The 27,569-nt window shown below is 42.6% G+C and overlaps 1 protein-coding gene and 1 non-coding gene across 2 annotated transcripts in view; both read left to right on the forward strand.

Moving 5' to 3' along the window:
- Window positions 1-1,687: 1,687 nt before the first annotated feature.
- IARS1 (isoleucyl-tRNA synthetase 1) overlaps window positions 1,688-27,569 on the forward strand; it is an 88,398-nt gene continuing 62,516 nt past the window's right edge. Inside the window, exons 1-11 of the mRNA XM_050330678.1 lie at window positions 1,688-1,753; window positions 2,760-2,849; window positions 5,306-5,425; window positions 5,860-6,016; window positions 6,478-6,597; window positions 9,476-9,558; window positions 17,871-17,988; window positions 20,606-20,753; window positions 22,073-22,160; window positions 25,464-25,524; window positions 27,133-27,228. Of these exons, the coding sequence (XP_050186635.1) occupies window positions 5,307-5,425; window positions 5,860-6,016; window positions 6,478-6,597; window positions 9,476-9,558; window positions 17,871-17,988; window positions 20,606-20,753; window positions 22,073-22,160; window positions 25,464-25,524; window positions 27,133-27,228 (990 nt within the window). The 5' untranslated portion in view covers window positions 1,688-1,753; window positions 2,760-2,849; window position 5,306. The remainder of the gene's footprint in view (window positions 1,754-2,759; window positions 2,850-5,305; window positions 5,426-5,859; window positions 6,017-6,477; window positions 6,598-9,475; window positions 9,559-17,870; window positions 17,989-20,605; window positions 20,754-22,072; window positions 22,161-25,463; window positions 25,525-27,132; window positions 27,229-27,569) is intronic.
- LOC126648037 (small nucleolar RNA SNORA84) lies at window positions 3,350-3,486 on the forward strand. The gene has a single exon (XR_007630699.1). It is a non-coding gene; the product is annotated as a small nucleolar RNA SNORA84 (small nucleolar RNA).

Raw genomic sequence — 27,569 nt, forward strand, 5'->3', positions numbered from 1 at the left:
GCACTGGAGCAAGCACCAGGTAGAGCTGTTTAAAAACCTGCAGCCTCTGAAATCTGAGGCAATGTGAGAGCAGGGAGGGGCTGCGGTGCTTCCAGAGTATATAAAGATGTTTATAAAGGAATGCCACACGATGTGGAAGAATCCAAGCCCTCCTCCCTTTGGTCCTGAGTTGCCACAGGATTTTTCCTCAGATGCCTTAGACAGCAGCATGTGTTGAAATAAACTTCTGCCACTCCAAACTTTCCTCCTGGATCCAGATCGTCCCGGATTTCTGTGTTTGTACAGGAGACTCTGCCCTGGCACTCAGTCTCTCCCTGTCCCCTGTCGGTCAGCCCTGCTTAGTCTGGCCTCGGTTCTCATTTTCTGCTTCTCTGGTTGTGGTGCAGATTGACCCCACCTTTTAGCTGTTCTAGAGGGATGTACAAAATTGTGTATAGGAAACAATCTCATACTTCTTTCTGCAGGTGAGAATTCCAGCTAACGTGGCTCCCTTCCCATCTGGATTGTCGCTGATCCACGGACTGAGACTGCCCTGGACAGACCAACGAGCTCATCCCGTGCCCAGTCCTGCAAATCAAAATGCAAAGACTTTATTGAAACATTTCATTGATACCTACGTTTGTATCGGTACCGGAGTTTTTAGAGCAATAGGAAATCGTGACATGGTGGCAGCTGAACTGTTTGTGCCATTATTGACTTGACCTTCATTCCCCACGGCCTGTTCTGGTTGGGATTTAGCTGTGCAGGCTGGGAAGAGCATCTGTCTCCCTCCATCCCTTGCCTGGGCTAACTTCCATTTTCCCCTGTTCAGGAGCCTTTTCACAGCTGTTTTCACCACTGGAAAGGCAGAGGAAATGCTTTTTAATGTATCATTGAATGTTTTGTAATTTCACAGTGGTTGCCAGCCAGAAATAACTTTTTTTTTTCCCCAAATCTTTGTGTTTCCTTTGACATATGGGAACCCACCTATAAGTTTGGGGGTGGGTGTGTATTTATTTATTTATTTTTTAGTTGGAGTGCAGCAGCAGAGGAGGGACTTGTATTGTAGTTACAGCTTTGAGAATTGGTATCTAGATAATTAAGAGTATCCCTTCAGCAGAGGGAAGGTCAAGCTCCTGAGAGGTGTTTGGTGGAGTGCCTCAGTTGCCCTTGCTATCCACTCACTGGGAGAAGCCCAGTGTCCTGGTTTGGCTGGGCTAGAGCCGGGTGGGTTATCCACGACCCCCGGCACAGCTCCCCGGGGCCTCAACTCAAAGGTCAAATTCGTTTCACTCCTGGGCTCTCACTGTTTCCTTTCTCGTGTCTGTGAGGGGAAATCCTGTGGCAAGGGGAATGTTTTCACTCTGTTCCACGTTCAGGCCCGCGGGTCTCCGAACGGAGAAGTCCCGCAGGCCACGAAATGCCGTTTATCACTTTAAAAAGCCATTTTAGTTGGCGGAGACCCGCCCCCCACGGCGGCCCGGCCGGGACTGACCCGCCCCTCCCGCTGCCCTTCCCGGCCCCGCCCTCCGGCCCCGCCCCCCGCCCGCCCGGCCAATGAGGAGCCGCGGGGCGGGCTCGCGGAAAGGGTTTCCCGGGCCGCCTCGCGCCGCCGTGACGCAACGCTCCCGGCAGAGCCCGCGCCCAATGGGCGGCCGCCTTAGAAAGCCGGTGCTGGGTGCGGGCGGAGAGAGCGGCGAGCGGATTGGGCGGCGCGGCGGGCGCGGTTCCGGCCATGCGGCGCCGGGCGCGGCCCCATCATGGCGGGACGGAGGTGAGCGCGGCCGGGCCCCCCCGGCTCTCAGCGCTGCGGGACCGGCCCCAGCGCTGCGGGGCTGACCCCCGGGGGCGAGGTGCGGGCTGTGCGGGGCGGCCGGCACCGTTGGGAGTCCCATAAACCCGTGCCAGCAGGTGCCGGTGCTGTCGCCGCCCGCAGCGCGGTAGCGGGGTCCGGCCGGGCCGGCAGCTCCTCGGCGGGGTTTGGGGTTATCGGCGCCTTTCCGGGCGGTACAGCTCGTCTGTGCAACGTTACCTTTATGCGTGTTTTACTCCCGGGGTACTGCACAGGTTCTTGGCTTTTTTTTTTCCTGGAATTTAGGCTTTGCTTAAACCACGTGTTTATTAAAGGTGTTATTGCAGAGCCTTAATACTTAGCAAGTCTTAGTTTCATTAATTATTTTTACAAGGAACTTCAGGTGCCTTTCAATACGTAAGATGCCTTCAGCTTTCCCTTCAGCATCCTTTTACTGGAGGGGCGTTTTTGAGGAAATCGCTGCAGCTGTGATGTATTTGGTATCTCCAGCAAATGTTGGCTTCCCCACCCCTGGGAGCCTTCTGGAAAGTGAAGAAAGCTTTTTATTAATTTCTTTTCATGCTTAGGAAGCAGCTGTCAGGTATTAGCAGAATTTAGTTGTCACATAACAGCTGCTTTGCTAACTCAGCTGACACTGCTTTTGCTTTTTCTAAATAAAACTCTGTAGTTCAAAGTTATTTCAAAATAACCTAGATTTCTTTTTTTTTTTCCCCATAATGGTAAATGTTGCATTTTTAATCAGGGGATTATGATGATGACAAAAGTTTCTTAAGACCTCATGAAATACAGGCTAAAACTGACTTATCTGTGTGATAAGTCCAACAACATTTTGAAGTATTGGTTCATTTCATCCTTAGTGGTGTTTTCATGCATTTATTTTTTTATTTAAAAAAAAGTATTAGTATTTTAAAAAGCACATTCTAACTTGCTCTTATGCTTTTAATGCTTGTTTATTTTTTTCTTCTAGATAAGGAGCCCAGCATAAGTCTGAGACTGCTGTAGTACAACCTCCAGGCTTTGACACCTTTCCTAGTGAATGTTGTTATCTTGTAGAAAAGTGAGTGTGTTTAAAAAAAGCCTCCTTGGTGATGCATTGTCTCAAACTTTAATGCTTTTTGTCAGAAGAAAATGAATAGAGAAACCTCCCTTGTGTTTATTAACGTCTATGTAAATTTAGAGTGTTGTCCAAAAGTGTTGTTTTATTAGATGCACTTGTATAATAACCTCTGTAACATCATTTGTGGTATTTTTGCTCAGTCTGTGTTCAGTGTTGTCAGTTATCCTTGATTTTAGCTGATTTAAAATACATAGGTTGCTTATATTAACGAGCATTTTTTACTGTAGGTACAGAGATATTAAGCTGATTGATAAACCTTGGCTTTTTTGCACAGCTGAAGTCCAGCCATAGATAGATTTTTCAGCGTGGTTTTGTCTGTGAAGTCAGTCTGTTTAAAATCCTGGTTTGTGATGTTTACATGTGACTTCTCATCAGTCATCCCCCCCCCCACGATTCTGATGCAATAAGCCCTCAGCGTTGCTCAGGGGGTGTGTGGAGGTGCCCTGTGGTTCCTGGGCTCTGCTGTGCCCGTGCAGTGCCCCAGGGGGTAGGAATGGGCCAACAGTGACACTGTGATTTTTTTGCGTGGAACCTGCGACCTGTGTGCAGCTCCCACAGCCCGGTCACAGTCACAGCCGCCCCCCAGACCTCCACCCGGCATTAATGGGTGTGAGAGGACCTGCATTTGGCAGCTGGGCCACCCTCCCAGAGCTCTGCACTTGTCAATGAATGGGGAAAGCTGAGCTTGATCTGAGGAAAACCTCAGACCTCGGGCCAGCTGGCTTGGAAGGGTGAAGTTTTATCATCTCCATTGTCTCTGTGATCAAATTACATGGCCTAATTAGTGTTTCAAGGAAGGATGATGAAAACTCTCCTACATGGTGTAACTCACTGTGCTAGGGCCGGTTATTACCTTTTTAAAAGGTTCTTATCTTCTTAAGAACACATCCAGGCTGTGTCCATGTGTTCCTTGGCAGCCCATGACTTCTCCTCCAGCTCCTGTGTCACCTGGGGGATTCTCAATAATAATAATAATAGTATGACAATGATAATTTGGGTTTCGTAGTGGAGAGAGTGATCTGTCATTAATACAGCAAGGCTGAGTGATGGAATTGGTCTGGAGGTTTCATTTTGGGGCACGTTTTTTTCCCCTGGGCTCGGTGCATTGAGGTGGCAATTCCTGTGGTGGTCTGGGTTTTGTTTAAGTAAATCTTTAAGTAAATCTTTTGGAACTTCAGCAGCGTGTCAGCTGTAACTGGAATTATTGCCTTCGTGCATTTGCATTTGTTGCTGCTCATGGTTAGTGTTTACATGTCTGAGTAAATCAGAAGACTCAGTCCTTGTGCCACTGTGTAATTCTGCAGTGCTGAGTGGAGCTTGAGTGCGCAGGAGCAGCAGCGCTGAAGTCAGAGGTGGGAGAACCTGTTTATTCGGTGCAGTCATCTGTTACAACCTTCATAACCAGTTTTCTGCTCTTGGGGAACTCCTGTTTTAAATAGCCTTATTCCCCACAGCTTTTGCTTCCTGCCTGCTGTGCATTTTCTTGAAATTTGAGCCCTCTGAGTGTTGCAGCAGGTCTGGAACACCAGACAGGTCTGTTGTGTGTTCCTTACCACGTTAAGAATTCTCCTCCCTGTGTTGCTTGGACATTATTTTGCTTGTAGTGATTTTTGTTAACTTGGCATTCTTCAGAATTTGAGAATGGCTTTGGGCTCTGGTGGCCAAAACCCACTAAATAAGGAAAGGCTTCCAGGAAGTGGCCAGCAAGAAGTAGCCCATTGTGGCTTAGGTCTGATATAGTTTTACAAAACTAGAAAGAAATTGTGGTTTTGCTGGTATCTGTAAGAGCTTTTCAAGATTCACAGCTGAGGTCTTGGAGGTTTTTCCTCATCCGTTTGAATTCTTCCCACATGTTCATCTTTCTCAGCTGTGCTTTTTGCAATCTGGCTGCTTTTAGGGGCACCTGAGAATGGTGGCCTGGCCTGATGGGAAAGTGCTGCTTTAAACACTTAAATGCTGGCAGTAGATATGCAATGGAAAGGAGCCTCTTCAGTGGTCTTAATCCCTACACTTAAAGTAAGGCTGGTGCTGGAGGGTCAGTTTGAACTTGGAAACTTTTCCTAAGGAAAAAACCCAAGCTTGTAACCAAAAAAAACCCAATTTACCCTTTGACTGTTTTCTGTAAGAAACAGAAATAAAAGCTTAATAAAAAGTGAACAACCATAGCTGAGTGAACGGAGAATCCTTTTCCTGTTCCAAAACTTTGGTCAAAATTAGGCTTTTTTTGGATTAGAGTGTTTCCTTCCATGTCTATACTGCATGAAGCTCTTTGGAAAAGTGAGCTGTGGTTTGGTGGTGTGGATTTGTAAGACATTAAGTTGTTTTTGTGAAGTTACTTTTTCTCCCTTCTGTTCAATATGTATTTTCTTTTCTCTCCTTGGACACTGCTGGGAAAGGATGGTTCAACAAGTTCCAGAAAACATAAGTTTTCCAAATGAGGAAGAGAAGATATTGAAGCTCTGGAGAGATCTGAATTGTTTCCAAGAATGCCTAAAGCAGTCGAAGAACAGACCTAGGTAGGGATCTGTTCCAAGCTGTGGCAGCTGTGAGTGACAATGCGGGGTTGGCTTGGCTGTCATTCTTTCCTGTGCCTTGGTTCTGTGAGCAGCAGCTGCTCCCTTTGCCCCCAGCTCGTGCTGCTGTCCTGCCACTGCCCCTTAGATTTGTGAAGCATCAGCAATGTTCAAACAGTGGTAATAAACCTGTGATTTTCTGCCTGGTGGGTTTATAAAAGAAATGTTCAGGTAAGCAAGGCCAGCTCTTTGTGCCAGCTGTGGGGCTGTAGGAATCTTGGTAGATGTGGCAAGTCAGGAGGAACTGAAGTGGAATGTTGCCTCTAGTCCCTCTGCCAGTGTGACACCTGATAGTGGAAGAGGAAGAAACTGAAGCTCCATTTAGGCTTACCCTGTTTGGAGTGTTTGCTTCAAGTAAGACTTGTTTTGTGGTGCAGGTTTAACTTCTATGATGGCCCCCCGTTTGCTACTGGGCTGCCCCACTACGGCCATATCCTCGCAGGAACCATCAAAGACATCGTGACCAGATTTGCTCATCAGAGCGGTTTTCACGTTGACAGAAGGTTTGGCTGGGACTGCCACGGCTTACCTGTGGTACGTGTCGTAAATTTGCCCACAGAGATGTCTGTTGGTTCCTCTTTCTTCGTGTTGTCACCTGCTCATCGGCCGCGTTTCTGTTGCTGTTGTACATTTTTTTAAAAGAGAAATGGCAAGTTCTGTGGCCGCTGTGTTGCTCTGGGTTTTGTGTGTGGTTATTTTGGGAGCTTCCTCCTGGTCACTTGCACTTGGTTCGTTGCTATAAACATGTATTTATTTGGTACATTTTTCATAAATTGGAGGTTTTTTTGTTCGTTTTTCTAAAGATAGAAACAATTACACCAGGGTGAACCTTTGAAATCCCTGCTTAGTTTAGGTGCAGTACTCACGAAAGCATCTCAAAAGGATAAAGCAGGCCCTTTAGCCTCGTTAGAATGCATAGAGCATAAATTATCCAGAGAAATCCTGGAAGCTTTTGATAAGAGGGTGCTTTGTTTTGGTTGTTCCAATGCCCCCAGGAATATGAGATCGACAAGACCTTGGGCATTAAAGGGCCGGAGGATGTGGCGAAGATGGGGATTGAATCCTACAACAACCAGTGCAGAGGGATTGTGATGAGATACGCCAAGGAGTGGGAGGTAAGTGAAGGCACAGTCCATGTTCTGCTGGACATCTCTAGATGGTTGTGTGCACAAGTTTTTCAGGGAGGGTGAACTTCATCCTTCTGTTTGATTCTGAGCACAAATCTCCTATCTTTAAGCTTCTGTGTGTTCCTCGCTCGTGATCTTGGAGGGGGAATGAAAAGAGCACCACTGTGGCTCAGAACAGAGACTGTTGTGGTGTGGAAGGTTATTTGCAGATTACCTGGAGCTCAAAGGGTCTAATGAGATACACTGAACAAATAATAGATACCTTGAGCATTGTCTCTTTATTTGTGCCTTCCCTTCTGTAGGAAATTGAAACATCTTTGGTTTTCAGGTGGAGCCAATAAAGAAAAAAGCACATTAACCTCCCTGCTTTTTTGCTCTCCCCAGTCATTTCCTTGGCAGAGTGTAGGGAGTAGCTCGTGTTTTTGGAAGAACAGAAGTTCTAGCATCTGATTTTGTGTCACAGTAGGTGTGGGTAAATGCTCAGTCTTCCCGGAGAATATTGGTGTAAACTTTGCATCCTGTGAATTTAGGGAGAGCATTGTTCTGTGCAGACTCTTGTGCTTGGAGAGCTGTTCGAAGTAGAAGGGTTAGATAATTTTTTTAAGAAATGCCCAGTTGTTTTTTTCCTAATTTAGAATAATATTCATCCTGTGCATTGAACCTGACACTCCTGTATTTCCATCCTTAGCAGTGTGACCAGAATAAAGTACGTTTAGCCTGGAACTCTGAATCTGCTGTTAGTGGGATGTGTGTGTGAAGTGATGACTCTTTTCCATGTTTTTCTGGAGCTGAGGAGTGCCCAGGTGCTTTCCTGGCTGTGCCTCTGTTTTACAGTGCCAGCCTGCAGTAACAAGTGCCAAAGGAAGGATGGAAGAACAGGCTGTATTTTTTCAGCCTTTGTGCCCCAAGGCCTTTTTTAGCCAAAGGATTTTTATTTTTTTCCCCCTAGTTTATAATCCCTGGATGAAAAGCTACAGGGATTGTACATTTGGAAAAAAAAAAAAACTTTAATCTACACCCTGAAAAAACCATCGTTAGTGATTTTTTTTGTTGCTTCTGGAAATAAAAATAACGAGATTCCTTCTTGTTCCTTGCTGTGGTTTAACCCCAGCTGGCAGCCAAGTACCACACAGTCACTCACTATCCCCTAGCTCAGAGGGGAGGAGAATTGGGAAAACAAGGAAAACTCCTGGGTGGAGATCAGAACAGCTTAATTGAAACAAAATAAAATATTATAACAGTGCTGCTGATAATAATAACAATTGAAAAGGAGAGGGAGGAGTGAAACCCAAAAAAACCCAAGTGATGCCCAGTACAGTTACTGACCCTTCCCAACCTGTCTCTGCCCGGTGGTTGGGGGTTCCTGGCCAAGTCCCCCCTGGTTGGGGGTTTCTGGCCAAGTTCCCCCGATTTCTTATACTAGGCATGACATTTTGTGCTGTGGAGTGTCCCTTGGGCCAGTCTGGATCAGCTGTCCTGGCTGTGCTCCCACCCAGCTCCCTGGGCAGTTCCTCGCTGGCACAATGGGACACTGAGAATTCCTTGCTGGGGGTAAGCAAAGGTGGTGTTTTTGCACTGCTGATCAGTCTTTTTCATGTTGAATGTATTTTATATTTTGTTTTGTTCATAAATTTGTTCATGTCTAGGTGTATATTTCCACACACAGATGTATATTTTAGATTATTAAGAAAAATTATGAAATTTATTTAAATATCTTTTTACTTGTAATAAATTCAAATGTACTGGAATAGTGCTAGGAGAGGAATTGCCAGCATTCCTGCTACACACAGTGTTTATTTTTTGTCTGGAATGACAAGCAAATGTTTGAGCTTTATGGAAAAAATACAAAAGGTTCCTTGGCTGTGTAAGGTCTTTTCAGTGCTGAGAGCAAACAGAATGCTCCAGCTTTGTGGATCCTTGTGGTAATCAGTCCTAGGCTTTGGATCTTATTAGTGGAACGTCAGAATGGCTTAGAGGTCAGAATCAAAACTGATGCATTGCAGGAGCTCAGGCGTTGTGTGGAAATGCAGAAGTGAGAGAAGGAATCTGCTCTGTGCTCACCCTGCTGCTGTGACACAGCGTGGGCCGTGTCTGAGGCTGTCAGGACTGGTGTCTCTGGGTTGGCTCTTGGCAGAGCCAGGGCTTTGGAGAGCTGTGAGATCAGCAGAGCCCCACATTCCAACTGAATCCCATAGCTGGCTGATATTTTTTTTTTTATTATTTTTATTCCAGCCCATCCTCTGTGCCAGTGGACGTGACCACAGTCTGTGCTGAGACAGGGACCGACAGCTGTCAGTGCTGTGGGCCTTGGCAGCCCTGCCCTGGCTGTGGGAAGTCCAGGAAGGCACTTGGCCCTGGAATGGTTTAATAACTTGTCACGTATCGATTTCTTTCAGCATTTCTTTGTCTTCAAGTTACATCATGTTTTCATGTAACTGAAAGCTGATAGACTTCGTGTTCTGGATTTTGACCGTCTCTGCAACAAGTAGTTTTAAAAATAGCAGCGAGACCACTGTAATGAAAAGCGATTTTCAGGCATTTGAACCTTGGCTGAACCTTGAATGATCCACCATTTCTGTTTGATGAATGACCCTCATGATCTTCCATTTCTGCTGTGTTGAACACATTTGCCTGTTGTGTGACCTTGGTTCTAAACAATTATGGTTTCATTCCTCCCTTATTTTTGCCTGTTTAAATACACTGTTTGGAACCATTATCAGGCTAAAATATTTCTTAGCTGTGTTTTGTTAATATGGGACGAACACTGCACTTGAAAATCCATCTGTTTTACAGAATAAATATTGGTAATGTGCTGTGATCTTGGATGCTGAGGTGCCTTTCAATCTCTGTGTTTGTGTCTTAACAGCTCAGTGTTACCAGATTGGGACGCTGGATTGATTTTGAAAATGATTATAAAACTCTGTATCCCGAGTTCATGGAGTCTGTGTGGTGAGTCACTTACATGCATTGTGTGCTTTGAAATGTTAAGAAGATTTCAATTATTGCAAATGTGTCGGTCCATTTATCACTAGAACTGTTCTGGAATGTGCCAAATGCAGATAAACATCAGGCAACCTGAAATATCTTCATGTCTAAGTGAGGGAATTTACTGGCTTGGTTTTTTCTTCTTCAGGATAGCAGGGTTTTCCAAATTAAAGTACACCAATACTGATCTTAGTGAGCCTTGAAATCTTACTGCTCCATGTCAACTTCAAAGCAGTTCTGAAGATCTATTAACAACATTCCTTACTTGGTTTAGGAAATCGCATTATATCTCTACTTTCTTGATGTTCTTCACACTGTCAGCTGCAAATGGGCAAACTATCCCAGCTCAGTTTAGCTCCAAACCTCATCTTCAGGCCTGAATGTGGAGGCTGTGAATCTGCTGTTACCTTTTCCTTGGCAGCACAGTTTGACAACTGTCTTGGACTCCTGGTGCAGAGTTAAGTAAAGTTTGGGTATTTTGGCAGTGTATTCAGGGTGCCTGTTGGAATTTGAAAGACAAGACAATATTACAGGTAAAGGAGAATCAGGTTGGCCCAACGCAGTGAAGAAGTGGCAGCTTTGAGTCCTTTGGGTGATAGAACTGCAAGGTGAATTGCAGGGAGAGGTTTAGCAGAGTATGTGCTGACAAAAAGCCACTGAAAGTCAAATTATATGCATATTAAAGTATTTATATGCATATTCTTTAGTATTAGTTTTACTAATTACCTTTAGTTTTGTAATTAGTTACACAGAGTTGGACAAAGGATTGACAGACCTTCTGGATGTCCCTGAATCCATTGGAAAGGGCAGGAGTGCCAGGGAATTTTCAGTGAGCATTGAAAAGATGGTGGGAAGGCAGCAGATGTTTGGCTAACTTAGCTGAAGAAACCCTGCATAATTACAAAGCAAAAACTGACAAGAAACCTTTTATTTTGTAAGTTATAAAAATACTTAGTGGTACCTCAAATCCTGTTTAACAGGCATCTTAAAGAAACAAACCTGACTTGAGCAAGCTGCAGGGTCTCTCTCAACAGTTCAAGCCTTTTTTTTGTCTGTTTGTTTTGGTTTTTTTCTTTTCCACTTCTGAAAGACAATTTCTAGTCTTTCACTTGTGTCACAGAGTTTAACTCTTCTCATGATTGCTTTGATACAGACTTTAAAGTATAAACTTTGGATCTGAAACCTCAAAGGTAGGAGATTTCAGGAAGTATGTGGGCAGACAACCTCTTAATTTTGTAGGTTTTTCTTCCTGTTGCTGTTAAGTTTCCATGTAATCATGTAATGAAATTAATTTTTGGGTTTTTGGAAAGTCTCTGAGACATGGAGGGACTGTGGCAGTGATGCTACTGCCAATTTGCTCTCGAGCAGAAGAGGAGCTGAAACCACTGTGGTGTTTGCAGAGTGGATGAAGGAGGGGAATGGGAAAGAGGTGTGGGGTACCTGTTTCAGGAGTAAGAGGGATAATGCTTAAAGAGAGCCCTGTAAATGTAATTACAGTGGTGCTTTTGACAGGGTAATGCCCAATTTCTGAAAAACAGAAGAAAATAAATCAGATGGTTACCTCAACAATCATCAGACGGAGAATGTGTTGCTGAAGTTACTTTGTATATCCATTAATGTTCCTTTGAACTATAGTTTCTAGCATGCTCCTCTTCTAATTGATTCTTTTATAATGGGTTTGTTGGAACTGACTGCTTTGTAAGCATTTTGGTGCTATGTCATATGATGGCTGAGTAGACTGAATTTTCAGCCTGCTGAATTTTGACTTACAACAAAACATCCATCAGTAAAATTGGCAGAGTATTTCAACATCGAAGGTTGGTGTCGTTAGCAGCTGATACTGCTGTGGCTTCTTATGTAAAGATGTAGTCAATTGTACACATATTAAATAACATGAAAGAACTTTCGAGTTCTGATTCTGTAGAATTTGTGTCTCTGAGCCTTCATCCTGCTCAGATTTCAATGAAAATGTGCCTTTCGCTGAAACACTGCAGTGAGACTGATGTTCTTGAGCTGGCCTGGAACAAACATACAATATCCTCTTAATTATTCTTTTCGTGCAGCTCATGAGACACATGCAGCGAAATTGAGCAGTGTAGTGTGAGCTTAAACTTCTTACTGGTCGACAGTTGGTCAGAAAGAAACACATGGGCTTTGGGAAACAGAACAATTAGTAAGTTACTGTCTTCACTGCTGGCTTGTTACGCCTTTCTCAGCCTGGGTGTGAGTCTGCCCCTCGGGATCAGTTCTCCCTGGGCATGGAACAGCCCGTGGGATGCCGAGGAGATGAGGGGGTGGCTGTGCTGTCAGAGCTGGGGGCTGAGCCTGGGGGTGATGCCCAGGGCTTTGACTCTGCTCCCCTGCACAGCTGAAGGGTTGGTTGAGCAGATTCCTGTCACCATCTAGTGCCCGAATCAGCGACTGCACGCTGAGCTGAATTCTGTTTTAAAGACAGAGTCGGCTCCACTGAGTGACAGAGCCCTGGGAGGAGGTACCAGGGAGTGTGAGGGGAGAGATGGACACCTGGAATCGTGCCCTGCCTTCCCTCAGCCAGGCACACAGGGCACATGATGGGGAGGATTCCCTATCCTGTCTCCGTCTTTGTGAACACAGTGACTAAAGGTTTATGGCTCAGTGACAGGTCCCTGCCTGGCACAGCTGAAGTGTCTCCTCTCTGGCTGCCCCACCCTCCCAGGTGCCCTCTGCAATAAGTGTGAGGCTCTGCAGTGCAGCTGAGCAATGAGGATGAAGATTCAGGGAGCAGTGAGGTGTCACCGAGGCTAAGGCAGCCTCTTCTCCCAAGGAATAAGGAATAGGACAAGAAGAAATGACCTCGGGGGCCAGGAGATGTTTAGATAATTTTTTTGGGTAATATTCTATCATTGTAGGGGTTGTCAAGCACTGGAGGAAGCTCCCAGAGAAGTGGCTGAGCCACCATCCCTGGAGGGATTTAAGATGTGTGGATGTGACACTGGGGGGGACATGTGTAAGTGGTGGCCTTGGCAGTGCTGGGCTGAAGGATCTTCTCTTACATAAACAGTTCAGTGATTCTATGACTTGCATGGTGTGAAACCACAGTAGAAAACACTTCTTAAGTGCTTCTGTAGCTGAAGAAGATAAACTTGAGTCGTTTTGTGTGGTAAGAACTTGGTTTCATGGCCGTGCACCCAGAACTCTGTGCTTTGACTGGGGAAACACAGCCAGTGGAGCATCCTTTGTGCTGGGGCTTTTTGTTTGTTCCCTCCACTGAACCCATCTCAGTTGTTCAGCCTTAGTTTTCCTTTCAGGGAGGTTATTAAGAGGGCACTTGCTGACCCTTTGGACTTGCAGTGCTGTCCTTGATTTGTCTTTTTGTTGTTTGTTTGTTTTGTTTTGTAACATCAGGCTCAGGGTGCTGCTTCTAAGGTGCAGCTGAAGAGGTTGTAGGTCGCTCCTGGAACAGGAAGGTTTGCCTTGGGTTACCTGACTCCCTTAGTGTAGCTTTGTTTTTGTTCTGGGATGACATTTTGTTCATGCTCTGTGTTCTCCAGATGAGCTCTGTGAGTAAATTCAGTGCCTTAGCCCTTCTCAGTGAGAGGATGAATGGGGACACCCCACTGAGAGGACTGGCTTGGTGTAGAGATCAAAGATTTTGTCTTTGCTGTGTAAGCAGTAAAACAGTTGCTTTTCCTGCATGTGGAGTTTATTCAGCACTGAACCAGAAGGATTTCAGGACAAAAGCTCTCTGGGTCCCAATAGAAATCACCAATGCATTTTGTGTATTCCATGACTCTATTCCCTAGAGTCTGTAATTCATTCTCTAAAGAGGTACTGGTCATAAGAAATCTGTTTTGTCCATTTTTCTCATAGTTACCTGTATTTTTTCCCCTTACTTCTGTTTTATTGGTGCATCGAGTGCTGTAGTCCCCTTGTTGTCTTCTCACTGTTCCAGTCCCTGTTGTTGTATCTCCTTATCTCTCTTTGGAAGGAGGAACACACTTGTACTCGTGTGGATGATCTTTGGGATAAGTCTAGCCACAGTTTTATATATTTAAATCTTCTCTGTACAGGGATTTTGCACTTTTGCCTTGTGATTCATAATCTTTCAGCACAGTGATCCAAAGACTGCAGCTCGGAGGTGAGACCTGGAGCAGGAGGATCTCTGTGTGCTGGGATTTTAAAGCTTTCACTGATAGCTGAACGTGAAATTTGACAACTTCTGTACTTAAGAATTCCCAGACCTCGGAATAAATGCTTTCCCTGACTTTCTTAAGAAGGTGTCTTTCAAAGATACCATTTAAAGACAGGCTGTGTTTGTTATTGGAATTCGTGTTCCACTTACTCTTTTTTGACTCGTGTCCAGTGTTTTTTGAGTACTTTTTTTGATTTGTGTTGTGGTTTTTATGTTTGTTTGTTTTTTTATTTTGTCCCCAAGCATCTGTTTTTTATGGTTGCTTTCTTTTTGATTTCATCTCGTCTTTAAACCATTTTTCACTAGTCCCAGGAAAACTTTTTTCCTCAAAAACTCCACTGTTTTTGGTGCTGTTAGGATGGAGTGAGCTTGCCGAACTGTGTCGTGACAGGGAGGTGTTTGTGGCTGGCTTTATTTGGTAAGTCAGCAGAGGCTATAAAATAGTCCTTTTATCTTGCTCTGAGCTGATGTGAGGTCGCACAGCAATAATTTTGTTCATTTATCTGTAGTACCGCGGATGTGTTGAAATCACACACCTCTACATCCAGCTGTCATCACGCCCTACCCACCTTATTTTCAGTCTTTGTCAGTAACTCGAGTTTACAGCTCCTGAGTGTTTTCCTTTAAAAAGAAAAAAAAGGGAGAAAAGCACTTGATGTGTTTAAAAATAATTGGTCAGTGTTACTAACGAGCACTTCAGTTTTCTGGAACGCTCGGAGTTCTCAAGCCCTCAGAAAACTCTTTAAGATACTGATCCCTGCAAACAGAGCCACCTGATCCCCCAGAGGAATGGCATGAAGAACTCAGGAGGCTCTAAGATCGAATCCTTCTCTTTGATGTGAAGTGTTTTGAGAAGTGCAGTTTGTTTCTGCATCTGCTGGAGGAAACCAGGAGATGTTGGATTTTGTGTGGCTTGCCAGGGTTGTTTTGAGTGTTGCACTGACTGATTCAGTATCTTTTGGAAGCAAAATCTCCCCCCGTAGGAGTTTTATTATGTCCCTGTGGTGTTTGCCTGGTGTGTGTGTGACTTGGATGAACAAATAGTGCAGCAAGGTTCAGGTTTCTTGGATGTTCTTCCTGTGGAGAGAGGAACTCGGGCTTGGAACCGGTTGCATCATCCCCTCCTGGCACTTCAGTACCAACACACTGTTTCCAATCTGTCCTTCCTTTTGGAAGCTAAACATTCCTTGCATCTCTGGGGACCAGATTCTCTATTAACAAGAGGCTGAAATGAGCATCTTGAGTTCACCTTTCCCCAAATGCATTTTTCAGTAAAGAAGTGTGTCAGTGCTGCTCCCACAGCCAAGAAGATGCAAATAAATTTATTTATGTTTGAGAAATTCAACAAAAATAGAGGAATAGGGTTTGATGTCTCACTTTTGTGAGTAAACATTTTCTCTCTCACTAGAAAGGAGCTCTGTGGTTTCCTTAAGGTACTGTTTTTTTAGGAAGCACTGCAGTTTCAATTTTGGACTGTAAACCTGGTGCCCCTTTCTTGCAAAGTGCCATCGTTTTGCAAACATAAGGGTTAAAAAATACTTTGATCGTCATTGTTATGTCTAAAATACTGTTATTGTCTAAAATATCGTGTTGAATTCTTAAGCAAAACGTGACTCTTATTATTAAAATCAGGTCCATCTTTAGCAGGTGCTGTGTTTTGGGTGGGCAGTGCTGCAGGGAGCCCTTTGGGAATCATCTCCTGGGCAGGTCTGATGGTCCCACACCAACAGCTCTCAGAAGTTCTATTTTGTTAAGGCAAGCACTGAGATGTTTTTTGAGATAACAGCTCTTTTTGTAATGATAATGAGAGCTATGGCATCAAGCAGCCGTCTGGCTTCAATCATAATTCTGTTTATTCCATGGAATGACTTTCAGAGGGGAGAGGTTATAACAGATTACAAATGAGTGTTAGTTCTGAGCTGTGGGGAGCTCTGGACAGGTTTGGAGGCCCATCTCTGCTCTGCAGGGCACAGCTGGAGCCCTCTGCAGTGGGATGGGATTGCCACAGGAGGGAGATGCTGGCCTGGATTGGGAGCTTGGCAGCTCCACCAAGTGCTCACCTTTCCCGAACAGCTCCCTGAGATTAGTTATATTTACAGCTGAATTAAATATTCAGTGTTGCTCTGAGTAGTTTTCTTCGATGCTGTTAGTAGGCAGTGCTCTATACAAAGTGTAGTGAAGCTTTTCTCTCTAGGTATTTTAGTTACTGGTTTTGAAAGGCAAATAGAACACCTTCAGTAGGAATGCTGTCACTTGTCACAGTGTGCATTAATTATGTGGTAAGCATGCATTTAAACTTCTTTAACTCCCACAAAGACTTGTGCAGATAGCCAGCTCAAATATACATATGCTGGAAGCTGATGAAACTGTGTTTGGAGATCATTTTTATGATTTATATTTCTACAAGTTCAAGTTGATAAACTTAAAATCTCAGTTGTAAAATAGGAGCACTTGCTGCTGCGTTACAGAGTTGGGTGGGTGATGTTTTTTACTTGAACAGGCTGACTTTGGAGCTGTGTGTGTGTGGTCAGGCACCTTTGGAGTGCACAGCCCTGGGAGACCTCTGGGTTTGGTTCCTCTGTGGCACAGGGTCTCTGAGGCTTTTTCTGTCTCAGACTTGAGGTTATGCAATTTTTCTGATGTTAAGTGACCACTTGTAGAGAATTTTGGACTTTCACTGGATGAATCTGAGTGGATTGCACATCTCTTCCACAGAACAGGCTGTATTTTCTTCAACTGCCTAATCTGCAGAGTAACAATTATTCTGATTAAGACAGTGCATGACTTCCATGTCAGCAAGCCAGGGCATGTCTTCTGATGTTCTTATTTTAGGCTACAGATAAAATCAGTGCAATAGTCCACTTGTGTTTTATGTTGGAGGTTATAATTTCAAGCATGGGAGGCAAGACACCGACTGCAATCCTGGTCCAGATTCTCAAGCACAAAATGACAGCCTGCAGAAAAAACTGCTGCTTGCCAGGATGGGGTTGGTTGCTTAGCAATGAGCTATTTATCTGCAGAGGGACCCAGAAAAGGGATCAGAGTGGTTTGAAAACGTAGTTGGAATAAAGGAGCTTTTAAAGTCAGGAGAGTTTTAACAGTTTGGACGTGGAGTGCTAAATGAGACTCTGCAGAAATTCTGGTTTGTGAGTTGGGTTTGGTGTAATTATTTAGGGCTTGCCCTCTCCTGCCTTAGAGCCTGCAGGCTGTACCACTGAGTGTGCAAGTCAGTGAGACCTGATAAGCTGATAAATGTTGGTGATCCTTCAGTAAACCCTGCAGTATTAAAGTTGTGTCTGTCACGTGGACATTTGAGGAGTTGCTGTGTGAAGTATGTTTGTCTTCCAGCTTCTGTCCCTCTTGAGCACTGCCTCAGTTTGTCATACCATAATATTAAGTGCTGTCTTGGTTATTTCAAGGAGACATAAGGATCCAAATAAACCACAGCCTGTAATTGAAGATTTCTTAGCAGAGGTAACTTCTTAAACAGAGTTAAAGCTTAATGTGAGGCTGTGATCTTGGAGAGGAACTGAGTCCAGAGGAGAACATTAAATTGTGGGACTGTAAAACCAAGTTCATTGTTTTTCATGGTTATCTGTGTCCCCTTGTGAAAAATGCTCTTCTGATTGTCAGGATTTACTCAGGGTGGGTTGCACGTGTCTTTGACCTTTATCTGCCTCTCTTCTGTAGCGCTGCTTGCTGTAGTAGATGCTTAAGATGATGTGGTAAGTGAGCAACAATATCACTACACATCTAATCTCTGAATTATAACTGATTTCAGCCTTGTTAATAGTTCAGATTTCAGGTGATCTTTGTGTTGGAGGAATCTGAGAAAGATAAGTCAGCAATATGGACTTTTGTTTCACCTAAATACTGTGTGATGTGCAGCCAGTGCATGGAATACCAAGCTTCTAGAATCAGCTAAAGCTAAAAATGTGCCAGAAATACAGTTGCAATCAATTATCTCTTTCCTTTTGACTTTGAAACACTGTCTTGGGTTGATGACTGATTGTTTAAAGAAGTTGTCATCTATAAGGAAACTCCAGCTAAGAGCAGCAACCCCATTTTGCAGTTTATTTATTCCTTGTTCCTTGTGTCCCTCCAGGTGGGTTTTCAAGCAGCTGTATGACAAAGGACTGGTGTACAGAGGTGTTAAGGTCATGCCTTTCTCAACTGCCTGCAACACCCCACTGTCCAACTTTGAGTCCCATCAGAATTACAAGGTGAGTCAGTGCATGTGTGCAATAATCATATCTCTCTGTTGTCTTCAGTTTGGATTTGAAAAGCTTTAATCCTCACTGCTTGGTAGCACCTAAGTGTGTCATTACACTCCAGATTGGTAGTAAAAATCGAGGTAAATGGGTTAGTTTTTGTCATGTTTTGCTGGATTTGTTTGGATCACTTGATCTGAACCTTTTTGCCTGTTCTTGGTTACAACTTGGAGATGTTTAAAGTACACACTTTGTTTTATCCTGGGAAATTAGTCCCTCTCTGGGCTCTCAGGGTGAGTATTGCACTGTGTTGGGTTTTATGCTAAATTTTTAGAGGAGAGCTGCAGCCCTCCCTGTCTGTGCAGATCTGAAAAGTGGAGGGAGTTGAGATATTCTGTGAGGGGATTAATAAGTGATGTCAAAGACTGTGTAGCAGTAGGATAATGGCTCTTCTAAGAATTATTAACTTAGACTAGGATATTCCAGGCAATGTTTTACCTAATATAATGTATGGTTTACTGGGATTTATAAAATGTTCCTTTAAAAGTGAATGACTAGATAAACTAAGTGCAGCTTCTTGTTTGAAGTTACTCATGTTCACATATGTGAAGGCAGAACTTGTGTCCCAGTTGTCCAAATTTCATGTTAGTTTGTAGATAAAGGTTCTGCATCCTTTGCAGTCCTGACCCGGGCCTCCATATCCTTCTGTCATAAATCTTTCACTCCTTTTGTTGCAGCAGAGAACTAGCACAGATTGTACATCTGGTCTCTTTTACATCTTGCCTAAAAACAAGGCCAGTGTGCTGGCCAAAAATAGTGGTTTTAAAACAAATGTTTAAGTAGAGTTGTAGTACAATGCAGCCCACAGATAATGGAGCTTTCGGTGTTGCTGAGGGGTATTTGTACTGAAGAATGAAGGGTTTGTGATTTATGACAGTGAGATTTGCAAAGATATCTTGGTATTTGTGACTATCTGATAAATGAAGTAATTATTTTGCTTGTCCCTATTAACTGACATTTCATAGGGCTCAGATTAATGATGTTTGGTTAGAAGAAAGACCATTTTTTTTGTATATGTGTGCCCCTTTTCCGTAGAGCCAAAGCTCTTCTCTTTTCTTGAGTCTTAATGAAATATTTAGATGCTGTTTCTTACTCTAGAACCAATAGAGTGTGTGGTGGGGGTGCTGCTCTGCCACTTCACACAAAAATTATCTTTCCTGTCTGTCAGAAGTGGCATTTGCAGGCTGGAATGCTGAGGGCCGTGAGCTGGCAGGGTTTGTTCTTGCTGAGCACAGTCTTTTTGGGGTGTAAGGCAGCTGTTGGCTTTGTCACTGTGGAAATCAGCCTTTAGCTTCTGCTTATTGATCCTCTGGGAATTTGAACATAGATCAGCAGCAATAAGACCCAAGAAACGTGTTTAGAAGCAGAGTTAGGTGTTTAATGTACATTTGAGTAAAGTGTGTCAGCAGCTTGTGTTACATTTCACTGAAGAAATGGTGTCTTAGAGTTGTAACAGATAAAACATTATACAGTGCCATTACCTGGCGGCCTGGATGTTATTTTTTATATGTTTATATTTATATTTTTTATGGTTTTCACCTTCCTGATCAGTCCAGTGTTCAGAAAATGAAGTGAGTGGCCTGTAGTGCTGCTGCACAGTGGGGGGAGATGGGGCTGTGCTGAGAGCTCGATCTTTGCCTGGTATTGAGCACAGTCCGTGGGTTATGTAATATTTATGTTTCACTGTTGACTGCACCAGATGTTCACAGAAAATTCCCTCTGGAGCAGCCCTTAGCTCAGACATAAATAGCTGCCTGTCCCATGATGCCATTAACTGTTCCATGATGCTGGATGGAAACCAGAGCTCCTCGCACGAGACGTGCTGAGGCAACAGGAGCTCTCTGTGTGGGCAGGGCCTGTGTGCACTGCCCCCTTCTTCTGTTTGGCAGTGCAAACTTCACCTTTGCAAGGATTAGGCTTGCTCTTAACAATCAGCTTTTCACAATAGGTGAAATGTGAAGTGACTGAATAGGGTTGTACTCGGCTGAAAGAAAAACTTGTTTTCAGGGCATTGTTTTGACTCATTTGAAGGTGAAGTTTTATAAAGTAGCTGACAAAGGTCTCCTTCCCTGAGATTTTTTACTCTTAAATATTGACATACTCTTGTTTTTGAGTGCCTCAGACTTCCCCCCCCCTTGTTAACAACAGTGAATCATCTTATGTGATGTCTGTTCTTCCTAATCACCGACTGTAGAGGAACACGTGGAAAAGGCTTTGTGTAGCAGTATCCAAGAAACTACTGATTTTCTTTACACTTGAGATTGACTCTAAACTTTTGAAAAAGGATTATAAGAGGTAACTGAGGGAACTGGCACTCGGTTCTCTTGGGTGTTTTGCAGCGAATTCCCAAAATCTCACTGCTAATCAGAGTTTTTAACCCTGTAGCCTTGTTGGCCTGACAGTCTGCACTGGTGAAACAGAGGAACTCTGACTGGTGCTCTCTTCTGGCTTTCTGATGCTGCCACTTCACCCTCTCCCACTGCAGTGATGAATGAGGCCAGTTGCAGGATGGGTGTGAGTGGGTGGCCTCCCTCTCTTTTTTACCCTTTGGCTTTATCTTGTTTTTCAGGATGTTCAGGATCCTTCAGTGACTGTGAGCTTCCCACTGGAAGAAGATGCCAGTGTTTCTCTGGTTGCTTGGACCACTACTCCCTGGACCTTACCCAGCAACCTGGCCCTTTGTGTTAATCCAGAACTGCAATATGTAAAAGTGAGAGGCAAGTGTTAGCTGAAGGTGACTGTTTTTAGCACAGATGTAAGGCAAGGTGTTTTCTGTGGTTCTCAGTATACGAGTACATTTGACTAAGGCTCACTCATGGCCCATCTGGTTGTGCCTGGTTTAACAGGTTGTGCAGGGAGGTGATCTCCTTCAGGACAGCTCCAGCACTTCAGGAATTGTGTGCAAGGACCATTTAAGGTGCCTAAGCAATATAGGCTGTTGCTTTCCTTGTTACTGCTTCAAGGAGTTTTCCAGGGTTTGCAGTTCCATTTTTTTCCAGCTGACAGTGGAGTATGCTATGATGTGTCTTCCTTCTCACTTTGAAAAGGAATAGATTTTATCCTTGAAATGCAGTTGTCTTTAATTATACCTTCATCTACAAACACACCTCCCTTTTTTAAAAAATTTAAATAAAATACTAGGTAGGAGTTTCCAGTTCCAACATAATCATGTGGATCTAGTGTGTGCCTAAGGTGATGTTAAACCTGATGTTGTGAAGGCCTTTACAGTGAACTCCATGTGTTTGGATTTTCTTTTTGTAAAGAAACTAAATATATTTCAGTTTTCGAGGGTTTTAATGTAACTTTGGTCATCTTACAAAGAATTGCTGAGTAGTTTCAGAAATAGCACCAACACCTGCCTGAGATGCTGAGTCCTTGGGTTTGGATGTCTGTGGCCATTGCTGTGGGACAGTGACCCTGAATAAATTGGCAGGATAGCAGTCTGAATAAAATTTGTCATTGAAGTTAAAAAATCAGGGTGTTTTTTTTTTTTTGAGTAGAAAATGAGTTTCCTGCATAACATTTAAATTCTTTTTTTGTCATTTACTTCCTCTGTGAAGAAATCCAATCATGTTATTGATTGGAAGAGCAGATCTCAGAAGGGCAGCATGGAATGCAATTGTTACCCCCACTGTCCACTTAATAATATTGATTTGATGTAGTAATTGTCCATCTTCCAGTTGTTCCCCTCTGCTTCAGTTACAAATAATGGAACTTTTCAATTGCTTTTATGTTTGGCTCAGTGATAGTTGACAAGATGGGGCATTTCTGTCTCTGGAACAGCAAAACACTGAAAATCTGTGGACTGGTTTTCATCCCATGGCTTCTGTTTAAACTGAACTTTTGGAAAGTGTTCCTTAAAGTCACTGAATGGGGAAGGAGCACCTGGAAAGTAATGGTTGATCAGCAGGATTATTCTGAGGACTTTTATAGCTACACTGACACCATCTTGCATATATTGAAAGGTTTCATAATGGTGCAAATGAGGGGATTAAATCGAGGTTTGTGTAACTCTTTGTTTTGTTTTATGTTCTAGATAATGCCACAGGGAAGATTTATGTTTTGATGGAGTCCAGGCTGATAGCACTGTACAAATCTGACAATGAATATGAGATACTTGACAGGCAAGTCCATAAATTGTTACATTTGCTGACTTTCAGTGTTTTCCTAGATCAAAAGTTAAACATTTCAACAAGATGGATTTCCCCTGCATGGGTGTTTCTTGCAAAAATCTGTAAGAGATTGAAATTTACTGGAACAGATAGTTTTGTGTGTGAAGCTACAAATAGGGTAAAAGTTTCCTTAGCTCTCTTAGACAGAGGACATATATTGGCTTCTCTTACACCTTTTATATAAAACATCAGCCTTTAAAGAGGTAAAATACAACATATATTTATTTACTCTCTTTATTCAGTCCTATGCAGTAGGCAAACAAACAAACAAAACCCAGCAAAACCCCACACAACACAAAACCACAATAAAAAACAACTGTAGACTAGGAAATTTTGAAAATAACACCATTTCTTCACTGGCATCAGCTATTTTTATTTTTATGTCTATCTTTCCTTATTTTTTGTTAAACAATTTGAAAACTTTACATTTAAAAAAGGATGTTATGTCTTGCTTCAGCTAGAGAATGAGGGAAATAAAGAGCTGGAATGTTTAAGATGCCTACTCTGATGGCTTATATTGTGATAGTTGAATAATTATTATTTTATAATTCTACATTGATTTCTCTCACCCCCAATTGAATGCTCTTGGTCTCTCACTAACTCTGTAACAATTTCAGCTGTTCTCAGATTTAAATCTTATCTGCTTGCCTGTTATCTAAGATGGTTAATCTACCTAAAATTTTGGTTTGGTGTGACTTATTCTTGACAAATTCATACTATGGGTTCTTTAGCACTTCACTTTTTAAAAACTACTCAATCACCTAAAGTTGAATGAGGTTGTTAGAGGAGTCTGCCTGATTTTTAGGTCCATCAGTACTGCAATTCCATCATGAAATAAAGGTATTGTATTCTTTTCCAGGCTTTTGAAACCTCTTCAGAGCATCTAAAGACTCAACCTTCTACCAAACCCACTCTTTAGTCTTAAATACTTTTTATGCATTTCCTTTAGATGTTAAAAAAAAAAAAAAAAAAAAAAAAGGAAAGCACTGAATAATTTTTGGTGTGATGTTTTTGTCAGAGCTGTGAAGAACCTGCTCTCTAAGGCAATCATACACACTTCAGATGTTGTTGCTTGTGTCCCTGGTTAGTTGTTTTTCTGTATCTCTCCAGTCTTTGATTATTTTTTTAAACATGTCACTTTTTTTACCTCTGCCTATCCAAAAGGCTCCTGGCAATTTTTATTCTCCTTGCAGAGCAGAATATTTTTCTTCTTTCTGTATTAGTGCTACAGTCTTCTCAAGCTGATTTTTTTTCCCCCCTTTTTGTTATGTAATTAATTAATTCTCTCAAATGTGAATTGTGAGACAATTAAGAGGTAGTTGGTAGTTGAATGGATCTTTGAAAGATTTACATCTGTGAGTATACACATTCAGGGAAATGATCTTTGCCGTTTCTGCTTTGAACCTTTTTTCTTCCTTTAGCTCATTTCTAAATTCTCAAGCAGTCAGACCCCTGAGGGAGAAATTCATGCAACTGCACCAAGTGCCAGGCTGAGGTCAGGGAATGATCTGATTGCAAATGTTGTGTTTGAAATCATCTGAGCTTCCTGAGTGCTCTCAGACTTCCCTCCCTCCCTCAGACCTGACTTTGCTCTCCCTTTTCCTCCCAGGCTTTAGTGTGGGAATTGCCTTCCCTGTTCCACTGAGTGGGTTCCATCTTCATCAGGATACTTTCAACTGCTTTCTCAGATGGATTGCTCTGGGTGTCTTACCCCAGCTTTGGCCAGGGAGTGGCTTGTTTTATTTAGCATTTATGAAATGATTGATGAGCGTTTTCCTCCCCTTGCATCGCATTTCAGCCCTTCTGTGTATTAAACGTTTAATTTCTTTACACTGTTTTCCACTGTTGTCTCTCTTTTTGGATTCTGGAAAATTTGAATTCTGGACTACCCAGACCAGAGATTTTTGGTCTCTTGACAGTGAAGAGTTACTGTAGAGCTGTTAAATGAGTCTTATCAGTATAACTTGGGTCACAGGAAGGCAACACTGTGTAAGTTTTCAGCTTGAAGTCCAGGACTTTAATAAACAAAGTGAAAATCAGGAATGTGATCCACAACCTTTAGCTTTCACTGACTTTGTGTTAAATAAGAATTTAACTGTCTTTTTTTTTTTTTTTTTTCAAGCCCATTCTGGTGCCTCTCATTCTGTATCTGAGCATTCCCACACCTGTGTGGCTGAGCACTGGGATGCTTTTCTCTCATCTGATCCCGATTAAGCACCTCAAACATTCCTAAGGCTGTTTGTAATATAAAATATATAAACCATCTGCAGAGCTGGGGCTTAAAATAGAAACCTCCCCTTTTCCTAGAGGATATCGTGTGTGCTGGGCTGGGGAGTCATGCTCTTTAACTTGGCATTAAATACTGCTGGAGGTCCTTTCTGTGCCGTGAAACAGCTTTGAAGAGCTCCCCCCTTTGAAGTAGTCAAGTGTTTTATGGTTTGACCACTGTTTGGGAAGTTGTAGATCAAGAAGAGTGTAGGGAAGGAGCACAGCTGTGACACAGTCAGTTACCCCATCTGTTAGATTAAGTTATGTTTTAGGTAGATTCTTTTTTTCCTGAAAATTGGACAATTTAAGCATTTTCAGGAGAGTTCTGAGCTGTGAATCCCAGCCCTAATCACTGTCTTTGTCAGCTGCTGTCAGAAGCCTGAAGGGAGCCACATCTACAGGCTCTGTATCTGTCTTACATTGCTTATCTGGCTCAGTTGGTCCCTCAGTTGTCCCTGTGTGTGTGTGATGGTTCTCTGAGGTGCCTGTGGAGAGTTTGGATGCTCAGTTTTAGCCTAAGGAACGAGGCATCTGAGCTTTAAAGGCTGCAATATTCTGTTTCACAACCTGTGCACGTCACCTCCGATGTTTTGGGTCAGTTCTGTTGGATATGCTGGGCTAAAGGGCTTCATTCTTATGAATATTGTGTTTTATCCAGAGGCTTCTTGCCCAGCTTTGCCAGAAAGAACTTGTCATTAATGCTTAATTCATCTATTAATTTACATTGATTGCTGGATTGAAAGTCCATCAGATAGAAGTGTACCTGATGACTATTAGCAGAGATGCATTAAGAGACACTGGTTTTTTTTTTTCCTCCAAGTCCAAATTGCCAAAGAGGCATAGAAATGGGAAGCAAATATTGAGGGAATACTTTTTCTTCACCTTATGAAATCAAATTCTCCCAGGGATGGGGAAGAAGTAAATAGGGAAAAAAAAAAGGCAATTTTCGAGTTGTTAATTTGTTTTTATGTAAATCTTCCTTCTCAGGTTTCCTGGCATTGCTCTTAAAGGCAAGAAATACAAACCACTCTTTGAATATTTTATTCAGGTAAGATGAACAAGTTTGGTGTTTGTTACAGCATGCAAAGACAAAAATAAAACCCGTTCTCAGTATTCCTTGTTTATATAAAAAAATCTTGTGTCCTAATAACAAACTCGAGGTTGTACTGGAGTACTTTAAATCCTAGTTAAAGGCTGAAAAACAGAATGCTTTCTTCTGTATTTTTTCCTTTTAAGTTTTAAATACACCCAGAGTAAGAATTCAGTGATAAATAGAAGTTTGTTTTCAGATTGCAGAGAAACTTTCAATACACAATAATAAATAGGCAGTATTCTCTCAACTTCTCATCTGTTGAGCTGCTCTTGTAAACCTGTTAAGTCCACAAGTTTTGTCTTCACAGGAAAAATGAGTTTGGCTGTGAATAAATCATAAACATGTCATATTTTCATTGAAGAGTTAAAAGCCTTTGCTGGAAAACCTGCTGATAGATCAGATTTATATGGATACAGCATTTAAACACTGCCTTAAGTCTGGTGTGGTTAATGGCATTACAGATAGTAGAATATGTAGCAATAGGAGAGGGGGTAGAGAATTTACATATTTTTTCTTAACGATCTGATTAGAAATGGATCAAATTATTCCAAGAGAAGAAGTGGATTTCCAGCACTGCTGGGCAAGCAGCTGGTAACTCGTGTGAGGGGTTTGGTCACTTGTGACACCACCTGTTGTGAAGGGTGTGCAGGAGTCAGGGGGAGAGAACCTCTGTAGGGAGCAGGGTCTGATACTCTCAGTGAAAAGTCAAACACAGCTGAATCTGAAAAATTGCCCTGTGGATGTAAAGGTTTGGAATGGACACATTTTGTGAGTCCTGCTGTACTTGGAAGGAGCAGATGGGCATCTTATCATTTTTTATTTTTTTGTTTGGAATGGAGGTCTTATCTCAAAATATCTCTCTTCAGAACAAGCCAAATCTAATATTTTGTAACATATTTGGTTCAGCTGTGACTGCAGTAATATTTTTTTTTTTACTATTTTTGTGTTAAGGAATAGAAAATAACTTTTTATTTTTCATTAGCTATGTACTGAGCACACTGAAAATTGTCAGATCTTTTCTGGGCAATTTTTTTGTGGGTATTCTTTTATTTTTATTTGATATTTACCACCCTCTTATTTTTTGGAGGAAATAAGGAAAATGTAAAAGAGCAAATTATAAGACTGTAGGCTATAAGAGCAAACTTGTGGGGTTTTTTAAAATTTAAGAGGTATAGTGGACATACAAAAAATGCAAGGAGACTCCTGCACCTTTCTTGGTTGTATCCTCACGTTCAGGAGTGAATTGTCTGCAGTCTGTTAAGCACAGAAGTATGTGAAGATCTGTGGCTTGAAGAGTAATTGACTTTAAAACGTTCTAGAGAGGTGTTAGATTTAATCACATTTGACACTGTTCAGATGGAGGATACAGCCTGGGTGTCTGGGCTGTGGGAAATCATTAAATGTCAGGAATGTCACATTTTACTCTGTCACTTATTTTCAATGCAGCTCTTTAGTCTTTTGTGTGTGGCTTGGGGCTCTTCCAGGTTCTTCAGAATTGTTTTGCTGTGTGTATGTGTGTGGATATATAAATACATATATGAAAACCATCTTTTTGTGTTACAGTGCAAAGAGAAAGGTGCCTTTACCGTGGTGGTGGATGGTTATGTGAAGGAGGAGGAAGGCACAGGTGTTGTACATCAGGCTCCCTATTTTGGTGCTGTGAGTATGAACTGCACAACTGCAATGTTGATTTTTGTCCCACACTCAGACCTTGTCCTTCCAGCTCCTGGGGACTGCCTGTCAGGGTGATTGCTGTTAAACAGCCTTCCCATTTGCTCCTTACAAATGGGAGAGTGCCATTGTACTCTAACGAGCTCTTCCAGCCAGGTTTTTGTGTCCCTTGGTTTTGGTGGTTGTTGTGGGGTGTGAAGTGAACTCACTGTTGTATCTCCTGAGTGTCCTTGATCTCAGCTTTTCTCAAAGTCCAAAGTTAGAGCGTGCAGAAGGACCGATCTGTGGCACTGATGGTCCAAACTGGCTTTGCTAAGTGATAATTTGGG

Source organism: Myiozetetes cayanensis, unplaced genomic scaffold, assembly GCF_022539395.1.
Source record: "Myiozetetes cayanensis isolate MyiCay16 unplaced genomic scaffold, myiCay2020 scf43, whole genome shotgun sequence".
Taxonomy (NCBI): Eukaryota; Metazoa; Chordata; class Aves; order Passeriformes; family Tyrannidae; genus Myiozetetes; species Myiozetetes cayanensis.